Below are 25,723 nucleotides of genomic sequence, written 5' to 3'. Positions count from 1 at the left end.
TTTTGGGGCGTTGCTGTGTGGGAAGAGTATGTTCATGCTTCGGTTCCTCCCTGAAAGACATGCACGTACCGGCTGTTGACGGCCGTTGCATCAAATGCCCTGCTCAAGGGCATCAGCAGGTACCTGTTATTTGAGTCTTTTAGGGCGGAATCCAATGAAGATGGGGAGAACACGCAAGGCCACCAGAACCTTCTTGCGGGGAGGCAGCAGCACAAACCACTGATCCACTGGGACTAGGACACTCTCAAACATACAAGCTGCAGAATAACCTATTGAATTTTGCAAGGTTGGCCCGGTGTGATGAGCTGATGCACGGTGAGCGCTGGACTGTGGGTTTGAATCCGGACTTCACGCGTCCAGTGAAGACCACCTCAGAGAAGCCAGAACCGGGAGCATCGCAGAGGTTACCTTTAATTTAGATGAGCGGAGTCCGGACATTGAGTTGAGCGTCGGGTTGTCAGACCGGAGGGTTGGACGCCAAGTAAGGTTTTGAAAGCCGGCAGCCCGAGGGCATGTTTAAAAGTGCAGCGGGAAGAGGAGCTGACCCGGTGACATGACAGGTTCGGACGCTGCCGTCGCAGATCCTTCCCTCCGGGTCACCGCAGGGGTTCCTTTTACGATCAAAGGGGGGAAACACGCTCTCGTTTCCACTTGGCAGCATCAAGCGCTAAGCCGCTGGATGAGAGCTCCAGGTTGAGGGTTCGAATCCCGACTGAGCTTTTGAATACAGTATGTGTCACGCACGTGAAAGCGAAACTAGAATATTATTGATATTGTTAATATACAGCGTCAAACGTTTCAAGAATCAAAACATCAGAAACATAAACAAGTTTAAATATAAATTTTGGAGATAAATCATTTGAGATCATTGTGGTGTGGGGATGGGATGGTTTGAGCAGCCACACCTGACCTGGATCTAGGTGATTGGGATCAGGGTGGCTGCCTGTCGCTCGTTGGTTGGTCTGACGAGCAACAGGTAAAACCCCCATCCCCACACTCACTCAGGAGAGGAGCCCGTGACATGACACGTGTCTATCTGCTCCTGGCTATTTCCAGCTGGCCAGCTATCTACAATAAACTGGTGTCTACAACCCATTGTGGTTGCTGCAGCTGCTTCTCCCCCGGTCCTCCGCCGGACCCCTGGGTGCTGCTGCTGCCAGTCAGGAGAGGGTCGGCACGGGGGCCGCCCGTCGACCCGCCGGGGGCTCCAGGGCGTCTTCGGACTGTGTCCCTTTGGGGTGTTTTCACTGGCCTCCGGCGCAGAGACACAGAAGACGATGGGTTGTAGACACCAGTTTATTGTAGAGAGAAGGTTAGGTGGAATTAGCCGGGAGCAGATAGACACATGTCACGACAGGGCGCCCATATCTGAGTGAGTGTGGGGATGGGGGTTTTACCTGTTGAGCAACATGCAGCCACCCTGATCCCAATCACCTAGATCCAGGTCAGGTGTGGCTGCACAAACCATCCCATCCCCACACCACAATCATGTGTGACACATTTCAGTTAAAGGGGAAATATTTAAACAAGTTTTGGGCTTTTTCTGACACCGTGTAAAAAGATAACGCTGAATTAAAAAAAAACTTCACTCTCGCTTTCCTGCAGCCTATTGACAGAGACAGAAACAGGAAAAGAGCTATTGGATATTTTGCATAGTTTATGGTTGGTGTCAAATAAACCTTGACACTATATTTAAACTGTGTTTTGTCTGTGATTTTATCATAATATGGAGTTAAATGTTGTCTTTGAGTCTGCATTGGAGTAAAGAAATGTAATTTTGTCATTTTCATAAACTGTTCGAATGAAACCTGTGAAATATTTAAAATATTAAATATTCCAAATAGTTTTCATTTCAATTGCTTCTCAAATATTTACTATGTGGAGACTCATCTTTTCAAACTCCACCTGGACCTGTCGACCTCTGAGGATCTGTTTCCTCTTCACTTTCAAACTTACTTCTGTTAAAATAAATAAAAACCAACGGTTTTCTACGAGTACAAACTACTAGTACTAACTCTACTAGTACTAACTGTAATAGTACTAACTCTACTAGTACTAACTGTAATAGTACTACCTCTACTAGTGCTAACTACTAGTACTAACTACTAGTACCAATTCTACTAGTACTCACTACTAGTACTAGCTCCACTAGCACTAACTCTACTAGTACTAACTACCAGTACTAACTATACTAGTACAAACCACTAGTACTAACTTGACTACTACTAACTGCTAGTACTAACTCTATTAGTTCTAACTACTAGTACTAACTACTAGCACTGACTCAACTAGTACTAACTACTAGTAATAACTGAACTAGTACTAACTGCAATACTACTAATTGTACTTGTACTAACTACTAGAACTAACTGTACTTATACTAACTCTACTAGTACTAACTGCTAGTATTGACTACTAATACTAACTCTAATAGTTCTAACTAGTAGTAATAACTACTAGTTTGAACTCTACTACGACTAACTACTAGTACAAACTACTAATACTAACTCTACTAGTACTAATTCCTAGTACTAACTCATAGTTATAATCTCCAAATTATAATGAAAATTTATGTTATATTTAATTTAAAATAAAAAAATATATATATTAAGACATTATTCATAATTTATTATAAATTATGTCTTAATATATACATATTTTATTTTTAATTAATATGGATCAGTGGATCACTAAGCAAATTGTTCAAATAGGTGAATTCAATATTAAGCTTTTGTACCATTTTCGGATACTTTGTGAAGTAGTTCTCTGGCCCCCAGAGCGACACAAGGGCCTGCGCTTCAAAGCAGGACGACCACCACTATGAAGAGCGACCTGTGTGTGTAACGTGGCCTTTTGAAGCCCTCCCTGACTCTCCTTCTGAGATTAAACTCTAGAAATAAACCGGACTGGACTCGGCGTACAATCAGCAACCCCCCCCAAAAAAAACCCCAGCTTTCATTCGGGGGCAGAACGCCACCGATCACCAACTGTTATCGCGGCCGACGCAGCCGTTGCATTTCGGGAGCCGGTCAATACGCTGCAAACGCGACGTCGGTAACACGGCTCCAGCGCCTCAAACCTTATTGAAAGTCGGGCTTTGACGTGCGCTCTCAATTACACCGCCCAACCCCCCGGGGGAAAAAAAACAACAACAACAAAAAAAAAAACAATCAATATCTCATTTCTCAGCCCAGAGGCTTTAAGGTTCTTACGAAGTGGCCTTGGCCCAACGTGATGGCGCTCCCGGCAACACCACGCCGCGCCTCCGGCCAAAGCCTATGTTCTGGTGTGGAAAGACGCTCGTTGATGTTGTTCGATGCGTGACGTTGCTGGATGAGCCCAAACGAGAAAACTTTTTTGGGAGACTTGGTTTTTCGGCGATTCTCTCAGTAAAAAAATGGGTCGTTCAATTTGAAAGGAATTGACTGCACGGATTCCACGCTGGAATCATTTGATTCCGTCAAAAATAATAATAATAATAATAATTATAGGCAGGAGGTGGGTCCCAAAAAAAACCTGTAGCCCAATTCTGTCAAAGTGATTTATTTTGGCAGAGAACGTATTTTCTTCCGTCAAACGTTATGTTCATCTCGGTGGAATGAAAAATAAATCAGTGATATTGAATATGGATTATGCCGTAGCACCTTGGGCTTTTTTCCCACTCCCATTTAGTCCTTGAGGCTCTTTTCCTTTGAAAAGCAAGAGTTGAGACTCCGCTGAACGCCTGTCTCCAGTCGAACGAACAAACAAACAGATGACTCTTCGCCGGAGTGGCTCCAGAATTCTGATTCAATTTCAAGCGATTTGGTCGCTACGGACAGATCGTTCACCAATCTTGCGTCAGTGGACCTACGGACGGTCGGTTGAAAATCCAGGCGGAACCTTCAATCCTCATGGGTCTCGTTTCGGCGTCTTGTGAATTCCTCTCAAGGAACATTTGATAATTCAACAACATTCCACCGTAATTAAAAATTGAATAATATAATAATAACTGATGGACACACTGGCCCCAGTGGGAGATCAACTCTCATTCATTCATTCATTCATTCCGACGGCACATTCCACTCAACCGCCGCGTCCCCTGGTCAGGTCGCACTCATCACGTTTTGTTTTTGTTTTTTTCGTTCCAAAATATCTTCACCCAGCCCTGGCCAATATCTTTTGACGCCGCCTTCTTTTCCCCCCATTTCCGTTGTACACGCTCTCTCAACCTGAATTTAACTCGTAAACACCGCCCAAGCTAATGTTGTTCATTTAACCTCATGTTATTAATGAAGTGTGTGAGGGGTGTTTTCATTTAGGGCCTATGGAGTTAACGGCCAATCGCCGCTGTGTACACCTCCCCACGTACGAATTCTATGGTAGCACTTAGTGTCGGCAGCAACAGTTGTGCCATCAGCAGACTAAAGACCGAACAGCCGGACAACGCCTCATATCAACCATACTGACCTCAGGACTCTATTACCTAAACACCATCAACATGTCTCCTGCTCGTACAAGGACTCGTACAAGGCTACTCCCTGCCCCCACATGGGCAGTCTGACCACCTCAGCCTGTTCCTGGCCCCTCATACAAAGGGTCAAGCCAGCAGTGAAGGCGGTTACTGTCTGGCCAGAGGGCGCAGTCTCTGAACTCCAGGACTCTTTTGAAGGCTCACTCAGCCACCCACGGCTCTTTTACGGACATATATCATATGTCACCCACCGCAGCGAAAGCCGCCATCTTGCGCATTTCCAAAATGGCCAGGAGCAGCCAAATTAGTTAAAAAACCTTTCTTGAAGGAAAATGCGATTTTTCCAGATTCGTATTCCTTTGTGGTTTTTTATCTCTCAACGTATTTTCAAAACCAAGTTTGATTTATAGATAGTAGAAAAATGTTAAACCGTGGAGTTAAATATTCCCGTTAGATGACGTGACGCTGAACAACGCCCATCGATCGACTGCTTTAAAACGACCGTCCAGGTGAAGATCATTCATCCATATTCCATGTGATGTGAAGTCATAATGTGAAACCGTTTTAATGGAATTCAACCTTTAAATTGTACTACTTTTACACACACACGGAGACATGGAGGGGGCATGGAGGGGACATGGAGGGGGCATGGAGGAGGTGTGTACCAACGTCAACGTCACTTCCGTAATGAAGCCGAGGATCCGGTTTCACTTGTCTGTGAAAACTTTCGCCTCTGTGTTGTTATGGATGAGGAGAAGTGGGTGGAGGAAGATCTAAATCATATTGCGGACCTTAATCTGACCAGTTCGATAGATCCAAGTCACTTTAAGCAGCGCACACCGGACTTCTGCAATGAGAGTCAGTTCTCCGAAAGCGACGCTGAATCTGATATTACTCCGGACTTGGAGAACATTAAAAACTTCGGATTTCAACCTGAATGTGACGATGAAACGGAATATTTTCAAGAACCACCGGAGGAGACCCGATGAAACGGCCGTTGTTGTTACAACGGAAGAAGTTGGTGACGTGATGAAGTTTGTTGAGGTTGGTGACAGATTTTTCAAATTTAAGATTTTCCGAGACTCAAATCTATGATAGACTCTACATTTTGTTGTGTTGTCCGTACTTTTAAACTCCAAAATAATTCCACTTTTACAAAACATGTATATTCTTACTGTTAAATAAAAGCTTTTTTATAAACAAAAATAGTGTGTTGATGACGCTGTTCAACATTCCCTCAAAACACAAGAACAAAGCAGTGATTGGCCCATTGAGCATTACGTTAATTGGCCATGTGGCCTTGACTAACCCATTTTCATTCTGGGAGCTGGCTGAATGAAGCCAAGTCTCGGTGAAACTTTCAAGGATGATTATCTCAGAAACAGGGTTTGCCACACCCTAGTCATTAACAAGTCATAGCTTTAAAAATAACTCCTTGATTTGCACAAGTGACACCTTGTTTGGAAGCTCCGATTCTCCACTTTCAAATGATGCGAAAAAAAAAGTCGAAAGTCGCCGAATGACCCTAAAGTGGGTCAGTAGGTGTAGGTATTACAGCCGCTGTTTTAACCGACATTAACTTTCGCACTGAGGCCGTCACAACAAAAAAAGACGAGCGGCGGGCCCAGCCAGCGCTGAAAGCTCGTGGCGCAGCCACCAGAAAGGGTGTCGGAACGGCTAAACAGAACTACACCCTACGAACGGAGGACCACACGTGTGGCAAGGCGCTCGGACTATCACGGCTCAAGAAAGCCCCGACGCCTGTCCCGCCGTCCACATCGCCTCCCTCCGGGACCAGCTAAATCTGTTCTACGCCCGCTTGGTCAGGGGACACACGCTGCCATCCACACCCCCACACCTGTCCCGGGAACCAGGTGCTCACCCTGAGCATCGCTGAGGTCAGAGGATCACCACTCGGAGTGAACGCGCGGAGGGCTGCCGGCCCCGGGACAGGTCCTCTGGAAGATCTTGGCAATATCTAACGTCTCGCCGTCCCAGTCCACAGCCCCCACGTGCTTCAAGACCACCTCCGTCATCCCCATTCCCAAGAAATCATCACCCACAGGTCTGAACGTTTAGCAACGTCCACCCCATTGCCATGAAGTGCTGACTGGTCCTGACCCACATCATAGACACTACCCCGCGCCCACACTCCACCCACATCAGTTCGCCAGGCAATATCAACCAAACATACACATCTTAAATACATCAGTTCGATCCAATTCAATTTTATTGTCATTGACACACCAAAAGAGGGTCAGGAGGGGTCAGGAGGGATATCTGCACTTATACAGTAAGTGCAGATATCCCTCCTGACTCTTTTGGTTCAACTATGTGCCTGCACAGTGTGTCAATGACAATAAAATTGAATTGGATCGAACTGATGTGTTTAAGATGTGTATGCATGGTTGATATTCCAGAGTGCTGGTGCAGATAGTTTAATTATCTCTCTATCAGCCTGATTAATTAGGTCAAAGATGCGAGAAGTTGACCTATGCTGTTGCTTGGCAACTGTATTCCTCAAATTTAGAGGAAAAGAAAGTGTAAACTAGAACTGTCCTCACTGGGCTTTTACGTAACAACATCACCAACCTCATTTTTAAAATACCCACACATGATTCACTCTCACAGAGTAAATGACCAATCCAGGATCTATTTATAGCAACGGTATTAATTTATTGGTCACACAAGATTCAACAAGTTTTTCGGGATACTGAGCAAAAGTTGAAAAAAAAAAACAACAACACAAAAACACACAATTCAAACCATTGAAATTAACTATAATGATAAAGAGTTCTCGACTAAATAGGAAATAATAGGTTTGGACAGGAAATACTTTGTCACACACAAAATACATGAAAAACATAACAAAATATGACCAGGTGTCATTTCCAAACTCTCACAGATTTATTCAGCAGTGGGTCACCTTGTTTCACTCGAAACCCAAAAAACTGAGCAGTGGAGTCTAAGGAGTCCTCTTACCTGCGACATGGAGCCGCTTGATTACAGAATCAGGTATTAGACAGGACCAGGGATTGGACAGAAGCAGGGATCAGACAGAATCAGGGATTAGACAGTTTCATGAATGTGATAAAACACACAAGTAAAAAGACACAGATACACACAATTCACACATACTGTAGATCCACACACACACACACACAGTTCCAGAAATGTGAAAACACACACTAGTAAAAAAAACAAGCGCACATGCACGCGCGCACACACAATTTACACCGAGATCCACACAAACCAGAAATGTCAAATCACACACTAGTAAAAAAAAAGCCTTTATACTGTACACACACACACACACAAATACAATTCAGACAAAGACAATTTTGATTGAGAGGAAATGTCACAATATGTTTAACTATTGTAAAAATAAAACCTTTAAAAACTCCCAATTTCTTTGACAGAAACATCGAAGGCATTAGACCATTACAGTCCATTATGAAGCATATTAAAACCACGCTGTTCCATAGAACTCCTTCAAAATAATGGGAGAAACGTGCTTATATTGAGCTCGTGGAAATGTTTGGTTTGAGTATTTTCCTTTGGAACATTAAAAAATACCAAATTTAGTGAATTTGTGAACGTCCTGAGTCTTCGTCGGTGCATCTCCAACTAATTTCGCCGTCACGAGGTGAAATGTTGATTTTGTTTTCCCATCAATCATCCGGGTCATTCATCATTTTAATCTGACAACATGAGCCGTAGCTTTAAAAAGGGCGTCGGCCTAAACTGAACCACGCCACAGTAGTAAAATATTGGTAAAAGAAATAAGACGGAGAGGACGACGAGAACGTGAATTAAACCCAATAAATAAGAAAGTCAGAGGATCTGATGAGGTAACCGTTGTCCGTATGAAATCAACATGTATTACAAAAATTAGACAAAATTTCGGACATCGATCCATTTTGTGTGTCTACTGTAATATAGACGTGTCAGGATCATTTTGGGGTTCGTATTCCATTCACTCTTCACCAATGAAACATCAAGGCACGACTGCAGCTGTGATAATGTTCTTGTGTGGATCATCGGACCCCCACCCTATAGAAATACTTCTCTGGCGTAGGCACAAAATAGTTTTCCAATACTTAAAAAAATCGTTTTTTATTTATGAAAAGGTTCAATCTAGTGAGCACCGTGTCAGTAAGGTTGAGAGTAATCAGAAGGTTTGCAGTTGGTTGTCGGAGTGCAGGCGAGACATTTTGAAACATAATGATGTGAAAGGAACAAATTTCAAAGAACAGAAGCTGCTGGAAAGAAGTCTTTGTTTTCCCCGGATCTGCGTGTCGTCCTTGCTTGTCTTTTCTTCGGGACACCCACGATGAGTTCTGCTCTTCCGCTCCATTTTAAAAAGGTCCGAGGTCCACTTTGGTTCCAACACCGCCACATCATCATCACAAGAAGAAGAAGAAGAAGAGATGAATTCGGGAGCCACATTGTCCATTAAACAATATTATGAGAAAATAAAAATTTCAGAGCCCTGCAAGACCCTTCTCATGGAGCTCATGGACCATTCATGACTCCATCATGACCCCATCAGGACCCCATTGGGACCCCATCAGGACCCCATCGGGACCCCATCGGGACTCCAACCTTCTCTGCAGCGACACAACGGTGCAGAACCTTCAGTTCTAGGAAGACCGGGGTTGGGGGCTCTGGGCGGAGGGGAAGACGACCCCTTCCCCTCCGCCGTCTCCCGCCGCCTCCGGCTCCGGCCCCTCTGCCGGGCTGATCACGATGCTCGGGTGGGTCGCCTGGGTCTCCGTGGAGGCGAGGGAGGCGGGGGAACCGGGGTGGAAGCAGGCGCCGGCCCCGAGGTGCGGCCCGTCCACCGACAGCAGCATGGGCGTCCCCGCCTTCCTCAGGGCGATGCCCGCGTCACCGCGGGCGTCCTCCGGCGTGCCGCCCATCTCCTTGCTGTGCTCCGACGGCGACTTCCTCTTGATCCGCTCGTAGGTCTTGTCCTGGCTCTGCGGGATGGTCTCGCTGTCCTGGAAGCGTCCCAGCAGCCAGATGAAGAAGCCGAAAAGCAGAAACGCCCCCAAGCTGGGGATGAAGGCCAGGCACTTGATGTCCATACTGGCTCCCACGTAGCGGCTGTGGAGGAATATGTCCCGCTGGATGTAGGTGAGGTTGGTGCCGGGGTCCAGGTGGGTGGAGCGCCACTCGTAGGTGAGCGTGCTGCGGTTGAAGTACCCGAGCGTGTCCGGGTCCTCCACCGTGTAGATCTTCTCGTCGGGCCCCGTGTACTGGCCGTACTCGTAAGGCTTGTAGAAGATCTGGTTCTTCCACATGTTCAGGTCCAGGATCAGCACCAGGAAGATGATGCCGTAGTTGAACCACTTGCCTGCGGTGAAGATGTGGGACATTGGATTAGACACTTCTGTCAAACACGGTTTCTCACAACAGATAAGAAGACGACGTGATAAGACAAAAAGGCATCCAAGGGGTCAGAAAAACGAAGTTCTAGACTTGGAATAAAGCTTATTTTTCTATCATTGGGAGTCAATCTGAGAGATTTGCGTCAGACTCTTCAAATTGATCCCGTATTGTGAGAATTTTTTTGTTTTCTAGCGAGTAGATTTTTTAAATGACTGGAGTTGACTGGAGTAGAGTGTCACTCTTGCAAAAGAGTCGGCGAAGACAAAGTAAAAATAATTAAAACTGAGGACATAATTACAGTCCAAGGCAAAAAAAAAAAAAAAGGCATTTGTCGTTATTCATATGTGATGTGACGGATTGACACTTTACACTCCACCTACATAAATAATTTTGACGGAATTAACTGATTCTTGTGAAAATCCAGCTCCGACTCACGCGACTCAAAAAAAGAGTCGAACCTTACATCAATACCAATAGTTCAGACGTTCATTGTGAAACTTGAGCTTGTTCTGCTGAATACAGTGTCGCTATTCTACTGGAACTGATCAATTACTACAGAATTGCAATTTTGATCTTGCAACACAAGAGCTTATTTCCATCAGTAATTTTGGAAAAAGTGGAATGTGAAACATTTTTGTGGTCCAGTGGTTGAAGAACGCCCGTCTAGATGATGAGAGGTGAGAACATAGAGCCGGACTGTTCCTCCGTTCATTAGACATTCTCTGTCCGCTGCTATGGTTCCCATATTAAAACCAGCAGGACCACGTGCAGGTGCTGGTTCCGCCGCGGCGCCTCGCGTCCCAGCGTCACCACCAGACGGCCATCTGCCCCGCGTCTCCATCACACTTAATGGATACGCGATGCATGAGGGTTAACAGCCTCGCTTGAGTCCCCGAGCGCTGGAATGGCTGAACATTCAGCATCGGCGGCGCCGTCTCCGTTTTGATGGCGGTGACTCGCCGTGAGCACGGAGCGGAGTGGGGAAAACCCAGGAAATGGCTCTCGATAGGGAATCGACTCGTCTCGCCGGGAAAAAAAACCCCAAAACGTTTGGAGATAATGATCGGTGGGGATGTTCTATTTCAACGGATCGGCGGTGGTGGCACGCCCGATCGCATGCGCGCGCGCACGCACACGCACACGCACACACACACACACACACAGCATTAAGTATTTATGTTGCAGTTTTTTTTAAAAGCATTAAAACATTTTAAGAAGAAAGTGGCGGTGCATCTAATACTTTCAAAATTAAGAACACACATCTCAACTAGTCTACAAGTCAACTAGCCTACGAAAGAACCAACGTGGCATGAAACAAGCGGTTTCCCTCGGCCTTGTGAGTGCCAATTGTTGTCAACTGGATCAGAGAGTAGACGCCTTATCAGCCCCATAATAGTCTCACAAATCACACTTTTGAAAAAATGGGAGCGACGGGACCGGTGCGTTTCACTTTCTTCCGCTTCCTATGTTTCCACCAATCATGTTGCTGGGGGCGGGGCTCTGCTAGCTTGTGTTTCATGGAATGAGTCCCGACTGGAAACAACCCGACCAGCGGCGCCGCACCAACAACAACACGCTGATTGAAAGGTGACGTGGCTGAACCATCCACGCCCAGCGACAAAAAAAAAACAAAAAAAACCCCAAAAAACCCAACTCCGTCTAAAAGGTTTAGATGTTTGTCGATTATGCTGCGATTCTAATTTATTTCTAAAAAGAAAAGACACAAATGAGTGTTCGGCAAACACCAGGACGTTATGTCAGACCACACGAACGCTTCAGAAGAGTTAACGGGACCCGTTGCCGCGACGGCGTGGCGGCTTGCACCGACCGCAGGACTCTTCTAAAGGCGCCATCGCCGCGTCGAGCGGCCGCCGCAGAGACACGCTTCTTCAAATCCTCATCCGTGAGCTCCACCTCGTGCGAGGAGTTTCTCTCCGGTGCGATATCCCCGGACACTTTCGACAAAACGGAGCGCCCGCTTAAGTTCTAAGCTCGCCTCCTTCCAATCTCTGCTTCCCGGCGTTAACTCGGGGCAGCAAATTGGCGCTGACCTTCCCATCTGAATCTGGGTAAGATGGAGGAAAAAAAGCGAATTTCCCAGAAGACTGTATTTGTACGTTAAGCAGAGAGCTCCAAAAGAGCAAATACGCCTTCGCTGTCGGGTTTGATGAGACACTCTTCGGCCCTTTCTATTTGGTCATAATAATGATATAATGTCTTTGTCTCCATGGATATATATATTTATTATTTTATTATAATGACTTTGAATATTTGGCTCTACAAATGTAGACATTTGGAATGACTGTAGTTGATTTTTCATAAAGAATAGGACATCGGCTAAAAGGACCACATTGGTGACAACACACGTGACATGACACCCGACCGATTTTACCGATGATAACTCACATTGTCTCTATTTTCGGGTTCGGAAGATTTGAACGATATGTTGAGATATCGACCTTAAAATGATCTCTCTATCTTTGCTGTATTAAGCATTTTCCTTAAAGCAACGCCGCTTCCTTCTGCCGTTTGAAACGGAATAAACAAATACAAAATACTGCTAAATGAAGTACCTTTGACTCAGATATGTGTTACCGTAGTTGTCGGCGGAACCTGCGTGTTTCCAAACCCACGGACACTTTTATCGAGCCCTAGGACAGGCAAGAGAAACGCCTGTTCATCTGTGGAAATTCACCCGTAGACCTCGAATCCGATCTGGCGCGCGTTTCGGTGACCGGGTCCCGCTAAGCTCCCCATCAGGAGCAGCTGCTGCAGCGGTGAAGTGACCTGCTGGTCGCAGGCGGCGGCGGTGGTGCGCGCGCACGTGCACGCCGGCGCCCGCCTGGCGCCCGGCCGTACCTGTGATGTGGATGTGGTACTCCTCTTTGAAGATCTGCTTGCAGACGGGCAGCTTGACCGTCACCTGCGTGGTCGGCATCCCAGGCAGGTTCAAGTCCAGGTCACCCATGAAGTGAGGGAACTCCCAGTCCTGAGCGAGGGCGAACGCGCGCACACGCACGCACGCACGCACGCACGCACGCACGCACGCACGCACGCACGCACGCACGCACGCACGCACGCACGCACGCACGCACGCACACACACACGCACACACACACACACACACACACACACACACACACAATGAAACAATGAGTTTTGGCTGAAAAAAAAATCATCACATTCAATCTCATTATTACACTCTCTGGCTCTGTGGAACACTCCGCTCTGATTGGTCAATCAGTGGTCAGTTATTTCTGAGTAACGACCGCCGATCTGTTAATAATGACCCCTTGCCACGGGCAACCACACCTCCGCCTGGACTGCTGTCCCTCATGGGCGGAGCACCAACATGCCCATGTTAAATACTACCAGTAGCTTGTGGGGCTACATAGAAACTACAATGGAATATTTGAAGAGACAAATTTTGACATCAATGCAAAAAAAACAATCGCCCCAGAAACGCCCCATTCAGCATGCCTCATGTCATGATGAAGGCAAAAATGTCCAAGTTAACATTAATAACAGCAAATAGGTCTATCACATGAAGGGTGAATTTCTGTGTCGTAGGGTGAATAGTTCGCTACATTGCTGTGGACTATTTTTCTTAGTGGAAGCTCTTAAAGCAGGCAGACTAGTAATAAAATCACTTTGAATCAATATTCCGTCTCACTGTATTTTATTTAGTAAGTCGCCGAACGATAAGAGGGATAATATGCAGCCAGCCGCTCATCACCGTTAAAATAACCCCCTTCGGACTGACGCAAAATAACGCCCTGTCGGGGGCTGTTTTGCGGTAATGGCCGTCTGGCTGCACATAACGCCCATAACATAAACCAAACAGAGCATGTTTTTCCTTCCTTCTCCCGGTTCTCGCGCAAGCTGCACTCTTGCTTCACCTCTGAAGAGTCTCACGAAGCCCTCGGCGGACTTGGCCTCGGTTTGACGGGAGGTCGAGCGGCGGCGTCGTGTGTTTACAGGCAGACCGGGCGTCCCGGCGCGTTGTGGGAATTCCACATGTCACAACACATCAAGGAACCCCAAAGTGACATTTAGAAGATGGTGCTGTTTGTGGGTTTCTTCTTTTTTTTTTAATAGTCATTTCTTTCCTCTTATTTGCTCCCCATTTCGGGATTCTTATTTCAGAGTTCAGGTTAAATGAAAAAAAAAATTTAAGTAAAGGAGGTGCTGTTATTTGAGATAAGCGTTCCTTCTAAACCCTAACATTAGAGAGGAATGCCTCAATTTGTTTCGTTTTATTAGACGTGTCAGATGCCATTGTGCCTTTTCCAAAGTACTTATCACATAAACCTGCTCATACAAAGTGCGGAGAGTAATTGCATTCAGTTCAATCTGAAGACAGAGCGCAGGAAATGATGGTTGCCCGGTAATTAATTGGCCACAGGGAAGAAAATGTAGTAAAATAATACCTCATTTCAGTAGTTTTCATACGGAGCAACTTGCGCCCTGTCGTTGAATGACGCGAGAATCAGGAAGCTCATTTCCGTCATTTTCGCCCCTGAGATTGTTTCATTTTTTTCCGCGCTACAACTTATTAATTTGAGTCCAGTTCCTCACTGCAATAACTGAAGACGCAGCAATACAATTTGTTCCTGTCACCCCTGTCGTGTCTCCCTTGACAACCCGTGGCGGCCATGTTTGAATAAAGCAAATTACGGCACACTAGGTGTTTGTTAATGGGTCTGGATTTTGGCACGATTGTGCCCGCTCAGCTTTTGCAGAATGACTCTCCAATGCTTTTCGTCTCCTATTTTTGGTTTACTGCTCTTCGCGCGTCAGTCTTACCAGCCGCTGGTGTTAACAGAACGCGATGAGCGTCTCTTCAGGATTTGAACCGTCTTTCGGGGGTTTCGTCCACATTCCGTGTTCCTCCACGTTTCATTTGTTTTTAGTATTGAAGTGTACACGCTGTCCGGTGATTTTTATTAGGTTTATTGATTCACCAGATTCACGTTACCCAGAATTCTCGCCCACCTCTCCTGCACCTCGGCCTACATTTCCTGGAATTGGTCCAGATGTTTGACATGTTGTTTAGTGCGGACGATAGATTTTTAGACGGAGCGGACAGACGAGGAAGGCGTATAGTGACCCCCACGCCCACCACCACCCGAGCTCCATCTCCTTTGTCCATACCGTGCTTTTACCTCCGCTGCTTTTTATTTCTACCGCTAATTGTTCAATCCTTTATGATTATACGCATCCAACTACATCAGCGTAATAGCCCACTATTTCAGAAAATGAGGTTCCGTTCTGATGTTCTTCGACCCTGCGGAGGGTTCAGTGCGCGGACGGACGCAGAACACACACCAGCGCCAGATCTCCCAACATAATTCTATCACTCGCTCTCAATGTAATAAACTTTGGCGAAAAGTGGTTCCAGGCTGAGCAGAGCGCTCCTTAACCGTATTATCGACGACGATCCAAACATCCAAACGTCCGTAATTGCTGCTTTTCCATTTTTCCCCCTCTGTTTTTGCAGCTCCATATGCCCCTAAATTGATTGAATCCTCATGTGATACGAGGACTCATCCCAATCGCCCTGAACGGCGGCGGCACGGCCCCCTGGATACTAATTAGGACACTCGCTGCTCCCACCACAGTTTGGTTTTATTCATCACTTGCAGGTGTGACATTTAAGCCACTCACCTTTCCTCCCAAGCAAGGTAATGAGTCTCTGTACATTTATTTATATTATATTACACACACACACACACACACACACACACACACACACACACACACACACACACACACACACACACACACATATATATATATACTGGGTATGTATATGGTCTGTAAACAGCTGGGGAGACTTGCACGTTGACGCTCACGTCCAGGAAAGTGAATAAATACATACACTATATACCGTATAAGGACAGGCATCTGTCTCCAAAACGCACGCACGCACGCGCACACACACACACGCACGCACGCACGCACGCACGCACGCACGCACGCACGCACGCACGCCACACACACACACACACACACACACACACACACACACACACACACACACACACACACACACACACACACACACACACACACACACCATGGTATTCAATGACATACATTTAAATGTGCTAAAGAGAAAAGCAAAAGAAGCTGAAAAACTATTAAATGATCTATGATTTCACACAGAAAACAGTTGTAAAGCAAATGTAGCCAAGTCACTAATCAAGGTCTTTATAAGTACAAAACTCGGTCAAAAAACAACAACACAGCCTTTTAACAGGAAGATGAGAGATTAACTACTGTAAAGTAACAGAGAGTTGAACCAAAATCCAGACTCAAGTTTTTACTGAAGCCTCTGCGACAATGGAAGCGAATGGAAACCCCAAATTCCAGCAGTGACCATGGAAACGCTAGGGCTGTGCGCGCGTGTGTGTGTGTGTGTGTGTGTGTGTGTGCATGTGTGTGTGTGTGTGTGTGGGGATACAGAGCCCCATGGTGATGGGTCCAGGGGCTGCTGGTACTGGGTCAGGAAGTCAAAGAGATATGTCAAAATAAGAGCGTGGAGCTTCATGTCACATCAGGTCTGAGGCTCTCTGAGGAAGCAGCCTCCGAACCAGATCCACTTCTGGGTCTGGTCGGTTTGTTTTGCTCACGAAGGTCATATTTCGGGGGAAGGGCCCTGAACCAGTGGTGAAAAGTTCTGCTCCTTTTGATTTTCCGAGTCTTCGTTCATTTGAATCAGTCGGTGTAAAGCGAGTCAGACGAGTCGGTTTGTTCAGCTCTGAGTTGTGAATGGAATTCTCACAAGAGTCATTTAAATCTGGCAAAACAATATATTTTGGAAGACTGCAAAGCGTAGATCAGTCACGTTCAATATGAATTTTTCCAAATGCCTTTATCCTTTTTTTCCACATTAATTGAATCCTCAGGAGTCAAAAATCAATGACTGTTTTTACCGGAGTGACTCCAGGCTCCCGAGTCATTTAGAACATTTGCTCAGTACGAACAAATCGTTTGTGAGTCTTACATCCCCTCTCCGAACCGCTTTGAGGAAAGGCAAATCTGAAAATGTAACAATATTTAGCGAGGAACAAAAATAAAAATATAATCATATTTCATCGTTCCAGAACGGAAACGTGACTTTGGAACTCTCTATTAGGGTTAGGTTAAGTAGTTAGGAAACATATAACCAAACCTAACCCATCTCGATTACACTAAGCCGAACCCACAGTGATTTTAACAGAATCCCATCCTCCCCAGGTCCCTGTGGGAACACGGCAGAGTCTCGGCCTCCTGCTCATTAGAAGAACCAACAGAGTGTGTTTAGACGATGCTGAATATTAGCCCAACACCGTGTACTCTAGCACGCACCGACACCGAAGAAGCAGCCAAAATATGTTCATTAAGCATTTGGATGAGGCAACACACACACACACACACACACACACACACACACACACACACACACACACACACACACACACACACACACACACACACACACACACACACACACACACACACACACACACACACACACACGATTAGCCTGCAGTTCTGGCTCCGAGCTAGTGGCTTCAAAACATCTCTCTCTCTCTCTCTCCCTCTACCTCTCTCCGTCTGTCTCTCTCTCTTCCTCTCACTCTCTCTCCAACTCCCCCTACATCTCTCCCCCTTTCTCCCTCGCTCTCCTCTCCCTTTACATATCTCCCCCCTCCCTCTCCGACTACCTCTCCGTCTCGCCAACTCTATCTCTCCCATTCTCCTCCTGAAACACATATGTGGTTTTTTTTTTATCACTTACACTGTGGACAAAGACATTTGCATATTCAGGAGCGACCGACACAGGTTTTATTGACGTATGCGCTCCTGAGGGAGGGAGGACATTGGGCAGAAAAAAAAAAAGTGAGGGTGAATGAGGAAGTCCAATCTTTTGAGTCATCATTAAAAAACGCTCGCCGAGGAGGAAGAAGAGAGGGAAGAAGAAAAGATGGAGTGAAGGAAGATCATTGGGAAAACAGCACCATCATCTCCAGCTCATGACGCCATTTCTGCTTTAGAAAGACACTCACTTAAAGGAATGAGAGAAAAGGAAGGATACCGCAGGTGTGTGTGTGTGTGTGTGTGTGTGTGTGTGTGTGTGTGTGTTTGTGTATGTGTGTGTGTGTGTGATCAAACAGCTCTTTTCCTGCTCTGTGCCGCAGTGCCCCATTGACAAACACCAAGATAGGGGGAGAGAGAGAGGGAGGGAGAGAGGTAGAGATGGAGTCAAAGAGAGGGGGAGAGGGCGTCGAGGATTGGGAGAGAGAAGGTTAGTGTAAGGAAGAGAGAGGGAGGGAGAGAATGAGTTAGTGCAACGGATAGAGAGAGGGGGGTGAGAGGGAGAGGGAGGGGTAGTCAGAGAAAGACAAGCAAACTAAGAGGAAAAAAAGACAAAAGATAGAGGACAAGTGGAAGGAGAGAGAGGGAGTGAAATGAAGGGAGAGAGTGTGGTCAGGGGAGAAACAGAGAAAGAGAGAGGGAAGGCGAGCGAGAAAGAGATAGAGGGAGAAAGGCAGACAAAGAAAGGGAGACTCAGTGCAAATAAGAAAGCAATGGCGGGAGAGAAAGGCGGAGAGAAATGGAGGGAGTCAGAGATAGAGAGCAAGAGAGAAAGAGAGGGGGGCTCAGTGAGAGATGGAGAGAGAGGGAGTCAGAGAAACAGAGAGAGAAAGGGAGAGAATGAGAGAGAGAGATGGAGAGAGAGGAAGAAGTGGTGGGACAGAGAGAGTGAGAGAGAGAGAGAGAAAGATAGATGGAGGGAGAGCGAGAGCGAGTGAAGTGGAGGGACAGAGAGAGGAAGAGAGGGAGAGAGAGAGAGAAAGATAGAGGAGAGCAAGAGAGAGGGGGAGGTAGAAGTGGTGGGACAGAGAGAGAGAGAGAGAGAGAGAGAGTCAGAGAAAGAGAGAAAAAAAGGAGAGAATGAGAGCGAGTTAGTGCAAAGGTGACAGCGAGTGGGTGAGAGGGAGGGAGGGAGAAAGGTGGACAGAGAGAGAGAGAGAGAGAGAGAGAGAGAGAGAGAGAGAGAGAGAGAGAGAGAGAGAGAGAGAGTTAGTGCAACGGAGTGAGAGTGAGAGAGAGTTATTAGTAGGGTGTGACAGGAAAAATGCAATAACTGATGCTTTGTTCATTATAACCAACGCTCACATAACGACGCCTCCATCTTGTTATTCTCCCGCTCCTGAAGGATCCCCTTCTCCAGTTTGCGTGTGGAGATAACACGATATGACGTTCGCGCACACCCGTGTGCGTTTAATTGCTGAGTAAAGCCGGGTGCATGATTTTTGGGAGATCCAGAACATTCCCATCGACTCCTTTGTTCCCCAACACAAAGAGGCAGTGAGGGAGGTGGAAGCATTGGCAGCTGTGCGTGTCAGCTCTGATGCACTTCTCCTGCACGTGCACGATGACACTGTGAACTGCTCATTATTTTTGATGAACACACATCATGTGTTATTGTATGGAGGGGCGTGGTCACCGGTGATGGGCTCGTTACTCAAAAAATGTAATTTATTACTCGTTACTGTTTTCAAAAGTAATATCATTACTTTACTTATTACTCCCTGCCAGCTGTGATTTGTTACTCTACTCAGTTACACTACTTTTCCGTTACACCCAACAAAGTTGGTGGAGCCGGGGGGCTCATTTTGGGTGCTGGTGGGGTTGGTGGGGTGTATTTCTTGTGCCGTCGCAGTAGACGTCTCATGAGGCTGGAGGTCGTGTTTTCAGAAGTGGGAAGAGTCGCCGCAACACAACAACAACATTCAACAACGATATCCCTCCCGTCATCTTTTGTCCCGACAACATGAAAGTATCGGGAATATTTCCAGCCGCTGAATGTTATCATTTCCCTCTTCAAACCTTTCAACCGTAACCGTAAAATGTGCCCCGACTGTTGTGATCGGGGGACACAAACGGGAGTTGCCTACGCAGTAAACGGAGCTACACGCTTTTATTGTGAAAAAGGGGCGAACGCTGGCGGGGGGGGGGGGGGGTAACTAATATTATATATAACTAATATTATTACAAAAAAATTGTATAAATAATTCGTAACACTAGTCCTTTTAACGCGCTACTGCCTAGCACTGGTAAGAGAGAACGGACGAATCGTTGGAGCATGAAACTAGACGACACCAAACTCTTTGTATGTATAATGGCTGCCTCCGGATAAGAGACTCTCTATCACTGTTTCAGAGTGTACCACTGTATAACCCTCCTATTTTGCAAAATACACTTTGTTCCAGGTAACTTCACGCGGGTCTCAGTTTGTTCCCGATAGCAAGGGTTTATCTCACCGACCACGTAGTGGAATTTCCATGACGGGGGGGGGGGCGAGAAGGGTGGACAGAAAGAGAGAGAGTTGGTGCAAAGGAGAGAGAGCAAGAGAGAGAGAGAGCGGAAGAGGTGGAGGCTCCCCCCGCCAGGCTCTATAATTGGCCCCAGGGGGGAGGAGCGTCTCACCTGCATGACGATGAGGAGGTCGAACACCAGGATGAAGGAGGCGAGGAAGGCCCTGGACACCTCATCGCTGGGCAGGAAGCCCCGGCTCAGGCTGTCCCAGCTGATCCAGTCCATGCTGATCACCAGGACCACCAGGGAGGTGAGGCTGATCAGAACCGTCCTGCAGGGGGGTGGGGGGTGACGAGGGGAGGAGAGAGTAGAGGAGAGCATGAGGGAGGAGGGGAGGGAGAGGGGAGAGAGAAAAGCATATGGATAGAGGAGGGTAAAGTGAGGGGGGAGGGGGGAGGGTGGAAGAAGGGAGGAGGGTGAGAACAGAGGAGGGGAGGGGAGAAAAGGGCAACGATAGAGGAGGGCAAAGTGGACAGAAGATGGGGAAGAGAGGAGAGAAGGAGACGGGGGAAGAGAAGGATTGGGGAGGAGCGGGTGAGAGGGGAGGAGCGGGTGAGAGGAGAGGGGTGGGGCGGGAAAAGGAAAAAGAAGGAGGAGGTAAAGTGAGGGGGGAGAGAGGGGGTGGAGAAAGGGGGGAGAGAGAAGAGGGATACAAGAGAGCAGGGTAAAATCAAGGGGGAGGAGATGGAAGAGAGGAGAGGGGATGGGGTGAGGGAAGAGGGGAGTAAACAGTAAATGGAAAAGTGAAACTATTGACGACTCTCCTCTCCTCCGCTCTGTTGACGGCAACATTCTCATACGGTTGCCTGGTTGAGGTTCATACCTGGCAACCCACAACCCACCTGGTATTCACAGATGGATGTTATGGGTCAAATATAGTTCAGAATGGAGCGGAAAATAAAAAGAAAAGTGATATCCCCCCAAAAAGTACATTATCCCTTTAAATCCTGTTAATGAGAAACTTGCAGGTTGCCATGCCCAGTGAATTAACGTGTGGGGAAAAAAACCCATCATATTTTTGTAAGGCAGTCAGCCACGCCCACCTAAAAATCTGAAATTGCGGAGGAGGCGGAGCGACCTTTTAGAACAAGTGAAAAAGACCGCAGAAAATAAACAAACTAACAGCAATACATCTAAATCTAAAATAATTTAAAAAAAAAATTTGATTCAGATTCATTACCGTGAGTTTCCTAATTGTATGAAACAAAAAATGTTTTCCAACCATCTATCTCCATAATTCCAAGATTTCAAATTCAGTAAAAAAAATTAATAATCAACCCCGATAGTTGCTGTTTGAGCAAGTCTGCAAAGGCAGTACCACCCACTACCCATAGGGGGCGCCACAAATACCATAATTATACATTTCATTATGGATGGCCCAAAATGTCATGATATTGGGAATATATTTATATATTCCACCCAATATTGGATGGAATATATTTATATATTCCATCCAATATGTGAAATAATAATTTTCCTTTTGTTCCTAAAAACCTCATGATTTATGGTTTGTGATGTGACTGACCCGTTGAATCTTTCCCATGTTGAATGTTGTAGAACAAAGCCTGTCTCACATTTGAAAGGCAGTATCTTCCACACCAGAACTCCAAATGAGCCCAAACTTGCTTCCCATGTCCGGGCCACATATGCTCCACAGCACAGCCAACTGGACCAAACAGAACCTCGGCGTCATTTCGATTCATTTTTCAAACAGATTTTGCCCGTCTGCTCCTCCACAGTTTGACCAATTAATGCCAGATTTGGCCAAAAAACATCCCAAAGCATGGGGCACATTCCAGTCTCTCCTCATGGTTTCTTTGAAGATATTCGCCCAAAAAACCCCCCAAAAAACAGCGACGTTGTGAGACGGCATCGCCCTAAAAGGAAAATGGCTCCAACTAGCAGCTTGGTGACAAAAATCCCTGCTTTAACACTTGAGTCATGATGTACCATAACACAACCGCTTATTATCCCCATTTCTAAAGTGATTGCAGTGATATTCTTTGCTCTTTTGGAGCATTTGTTGGAACATTTCTTGGACTATCTTGCTAATCCCTTCCTGCCGCTGTTCCACACTGAGCCGGTTAACTGGCAAACGGTCAGAAATGGCAGCAATTTTTCTGTGTTTTTTCTGTGTTTTTCCATTATTCTCCTCCGTGCATTTGTCTCAATGTCACTCTGTAATTACTAAGCTCTCTCTCCACAGAGCGTCCGGCTGCAATGCAGATAGCAAAAACCCCCGGCCCCATCCCACCGCATCCCACTCCATCGGACTACACATTTCAGGGTTTTTTTTAGTTGTTTTTTTAAATAATTTTGCCTTTTTGCCATTTGTTAGTTTTGGTCGTTTTTTTTTCTCCAAAGCGCTTTGACGTCAGAAACCGCTTCCAGCAACAAGCTCAATCGTCAATCACATTTCAAACGGACAATCCCTCGTCAAAGCCAAGCCATCGAGCCGGGGACATCCAACCATCCATCCATCCACCCATACATCCATCCATCCACCCCTACATCCATCCACAATCCTTCCATCCATCCACCCGTACATCCATCCACAATCCATCCATCCATCCACCCCTACATCCATTCACAATCCATCCATCCAACCAACCAACCAACCAACCAACCATCTATCTACCCATCATCCATCTATCCATCCATCTAACCAATCATCTATCTATCCATCATCCATCCATCTACCCATTTATCCATCCATCCATCCAACCAACCATCTATCTATCCATCATTCATCCATCCATCCATCCATCCAACCATCTGTCCATTCATCCATCCATCCAACCAACCATCTATCCATTCATCCATACATCCATCCAACCAACCATCTATCCATCCATCATCCATCATCCATCCATCCATCCATCCAGTAATATAAAAGGTTTGCATTCTCGGTGGCAGAGGATCAAGGATCTCGTGTTACGAAAAGCCGACTGGCCGAACTGGGAAACTCAGTGACACATCCTTCATATTTCACATTTCATAAAGACCCGCCGATGAACTATTGCAAAAAAAAAAATCTAAAAAACATTTTAATGTCATATCTGACTGCTGGGGGGTGGAGGCTGACGGAGACCCCTGGGACTCCATCAGCTCAATGAGCGTGGAGGTTCCGTCCATTAACGGGAATATCAGACATGGCTTGTAGTGTTAGTTAAGCTTATTTAAGGGGTCATGCTTCTGCAGAGGTGGAGGAGCGAGGTGGAGGAGTGAGGCGGAGGAGCTAGGCAGAGGAACAAGAGGGAGGAGTGAGCTGGAGGAGCGAGAGGGAGGAGCGAGGTGGAGGAGCAAGAGGGAGAAGCGAGGTGGAGGAGCGAAAGGGAGGAGTGAGGCTTCCGGGGAGGTGGAGGAGCGAGAGGGAGAGGCGAGGCTTCCGGAGAGGTGGAGGAGGACTGAGGTGAAAGAGCGAGAGGGGGGAGCAAGATGGGGAAGAGAGGCGGGGGAGCTAGAGGGAGGAGCGAGGTGGAGGAGCGAGGCTACCGGAAAGGTGGAGGAGCGAGAGGGAGGAGCAAGGTGGAGGAGCGAGGCTACCGGAAAGGTGGAGGAGCGAGAGCGAGGAGCAAGGTGGAGGAGCGAGGCTACCGGAAAGGTGGAGGAGCGAGAGGGAGGAGCAAGGTGGAGGAGGCAGGTGGGGTAGGAGCGAGGTGGAGGAGCGTGGCGGAGGAGTAGGAGCTAAGTCGAGGAGAGTGAGCGGGAGTGAGGGGGAGGAGAGAGGGGGGTGAGCGAGGGGGAGGAGTGAGGGCAGGGAGGAGCAGGGGGAGGTGGAGGAGCAAGGCGGAGGAGAGAGGCTCCTGGAGAGGTGGAGGAGCGAGGTGGAGGAGCGACGGTGCTTTGGCGACCTTGCCGTGTCCATCGATTCTCCCTCCTGTGTTCTCCTAATTAAAGGTGCCGACATGAGATTAACACCGATATCGACTGTGTGTGTGTGTGTGTGTGTGTGTGTGTGTGTGTGTGTGTGTGTGTGTGTGTGTGTGTGTGTGTGTGTGTGTGAGTGTGCGTGCGTGTGTAAATGTGACACAAAAAAACTGAAAAAAAAAAAGACACACAGAAAGCCCAAAAAAACATGTGATGTGAAGCTGAGATGAAGAATGAAATAAAACAATACACATCAGACCAAATAACCCACTTATGACACAGCGCCGGTTGATACATCGTTATAGTATCGATATTGCGACCTGGGACTCAATATCATCTGGAATTTTGAGTTATATCGTCATATCATGATGGAGGTAAATATCGTCTTTAACTTACTAATTATAGTAAATAAATCAAGAAAATTAAATGAAGATAAGAAAGGATAGTACTTTATTAAACCCCCTGGGGTTAAGTTGAGGTGTTGCAGCAGCTCAAGTGGGGGACATACGTAAGTATATAAGTACAAAATAAGAGGATATATATATATATACACTAAATTCACAAATATATACTCAAAAATAAAAGACATGAGTAAAAAACAATAATTATAATAATAATTAAATAACTATTAATAAACATAATTATAAGATATTAGGTATTATATATATATATATATATATATATATATATATATATATATATATATATATATATATATATATAAACTAAATATTGTGATATTTTATTTTTGCCCCTAGTATAACACACCTGCTCTCAATCCCACAGATGCAGTTACCCGAATACATCCATCCCTATATCCATTTATCCAGCACATTTATCCACCAAAGCCAGCAGCAGCTCGCATCCATCCCATAATGAGCCCCAGCGGAGGCGCTGTCATAACGTACCAGAAGAGGACGATGCGGTTGTTGCCCTGTTTCCAAAACCTTCTGGCGGCTCTTCCCCAGTCGGGGTATCGTTGTTCTTGGAGCATCATGTCGGTCACCTGCAGGAGGGACACACATGTATAGGTATAATGTAAGTATGCACCTACAGTATATACGTGTGTATATATATATATATATATATATATATATATATATATATATATATATATACACACACACATACATACATACATACATACATACATACATACATACATACATACATACATACATACATACATACATACATACATACATACATACATATATATATATATATATATATATACGTATATAGTGGGTATTTTTTATTTTTTTATATGTAGATTTATGTATGTATGCATAATAAGAATTATGAATGTATAGTTTTAAACACACTTTTAAAGACAGAATATGGAAGTGAAATTCAAGTTGACGCTCATGTTTAGCTGATTATTATTTATTATTCTTCTTTGTTCGACAGTGACTAAATGAAAAATCAAAAATGGTTGCCCTCAATCAAGATAATCTGACCATCTTGTTTTTGGTACAACTATTGACGCCTTCATATTTTTTATTATTATTATTATTCATAAAAAGTCAAAAGTTGTTTTTTTTTCGTTCTTCTATATTTTAAAGTCAGCCCAGAGACCCGTGTGAAAAAATAGGAAGCGAAATTGAAGTTGATGCTCATGTTTAGTACATTGTT

General features: G+C 45.9%; 1 protein-coding gene across 1 annotated transcript in view; it reads right to left on the bottom strand.

Annotated features, from left to right (window-relative positions):
* Positions 1-9,096: 9,096 nt before the first annotated feature.
* Positions 9,097-25,723, bottom strand: part of tmem117 (transmembrane protein 117) — a gene marked incomplete at both ends in the record, with an annotated part of 64,032 nt that continues 47,405 nt past the window's right edge. The window contains 4 exons of the mRNA XM_080002884.1: positions 9,097-9,812; positions 12,707-12,836; positions 20,330-20,489; positions 24,997-25,094. Coding sequence (XP_079859010.1) covers positions 9,097-9,812; positions 12,707-12,836; positions 20,330-20,489; positions 24,997-25,094 — 1,104 coding nt within the window. The remainder of the gene's footprint in view (positions 9,813-12,706; positions 12,837-20,329; positions 20,490-24,996; positions 25,095-25,723) is intronic.

Source organism: Zeus faber, assembly GCF_960531495.2.
Source record: "Zeus faber genome assembly, chromosome: 6".
Taxonomy (NCBI): domain Eukaryota; kingdom Metazoa; phylum Chordata; class Actinopteri; order Zeiformes; family Zeidae; genus Zeus; species Zeus faber.
The sequence above is the reverse complement of the archived record's forward strand: the minus strand, read 5'-3'. Positions and strand labels throughout refer to the sequence as shown.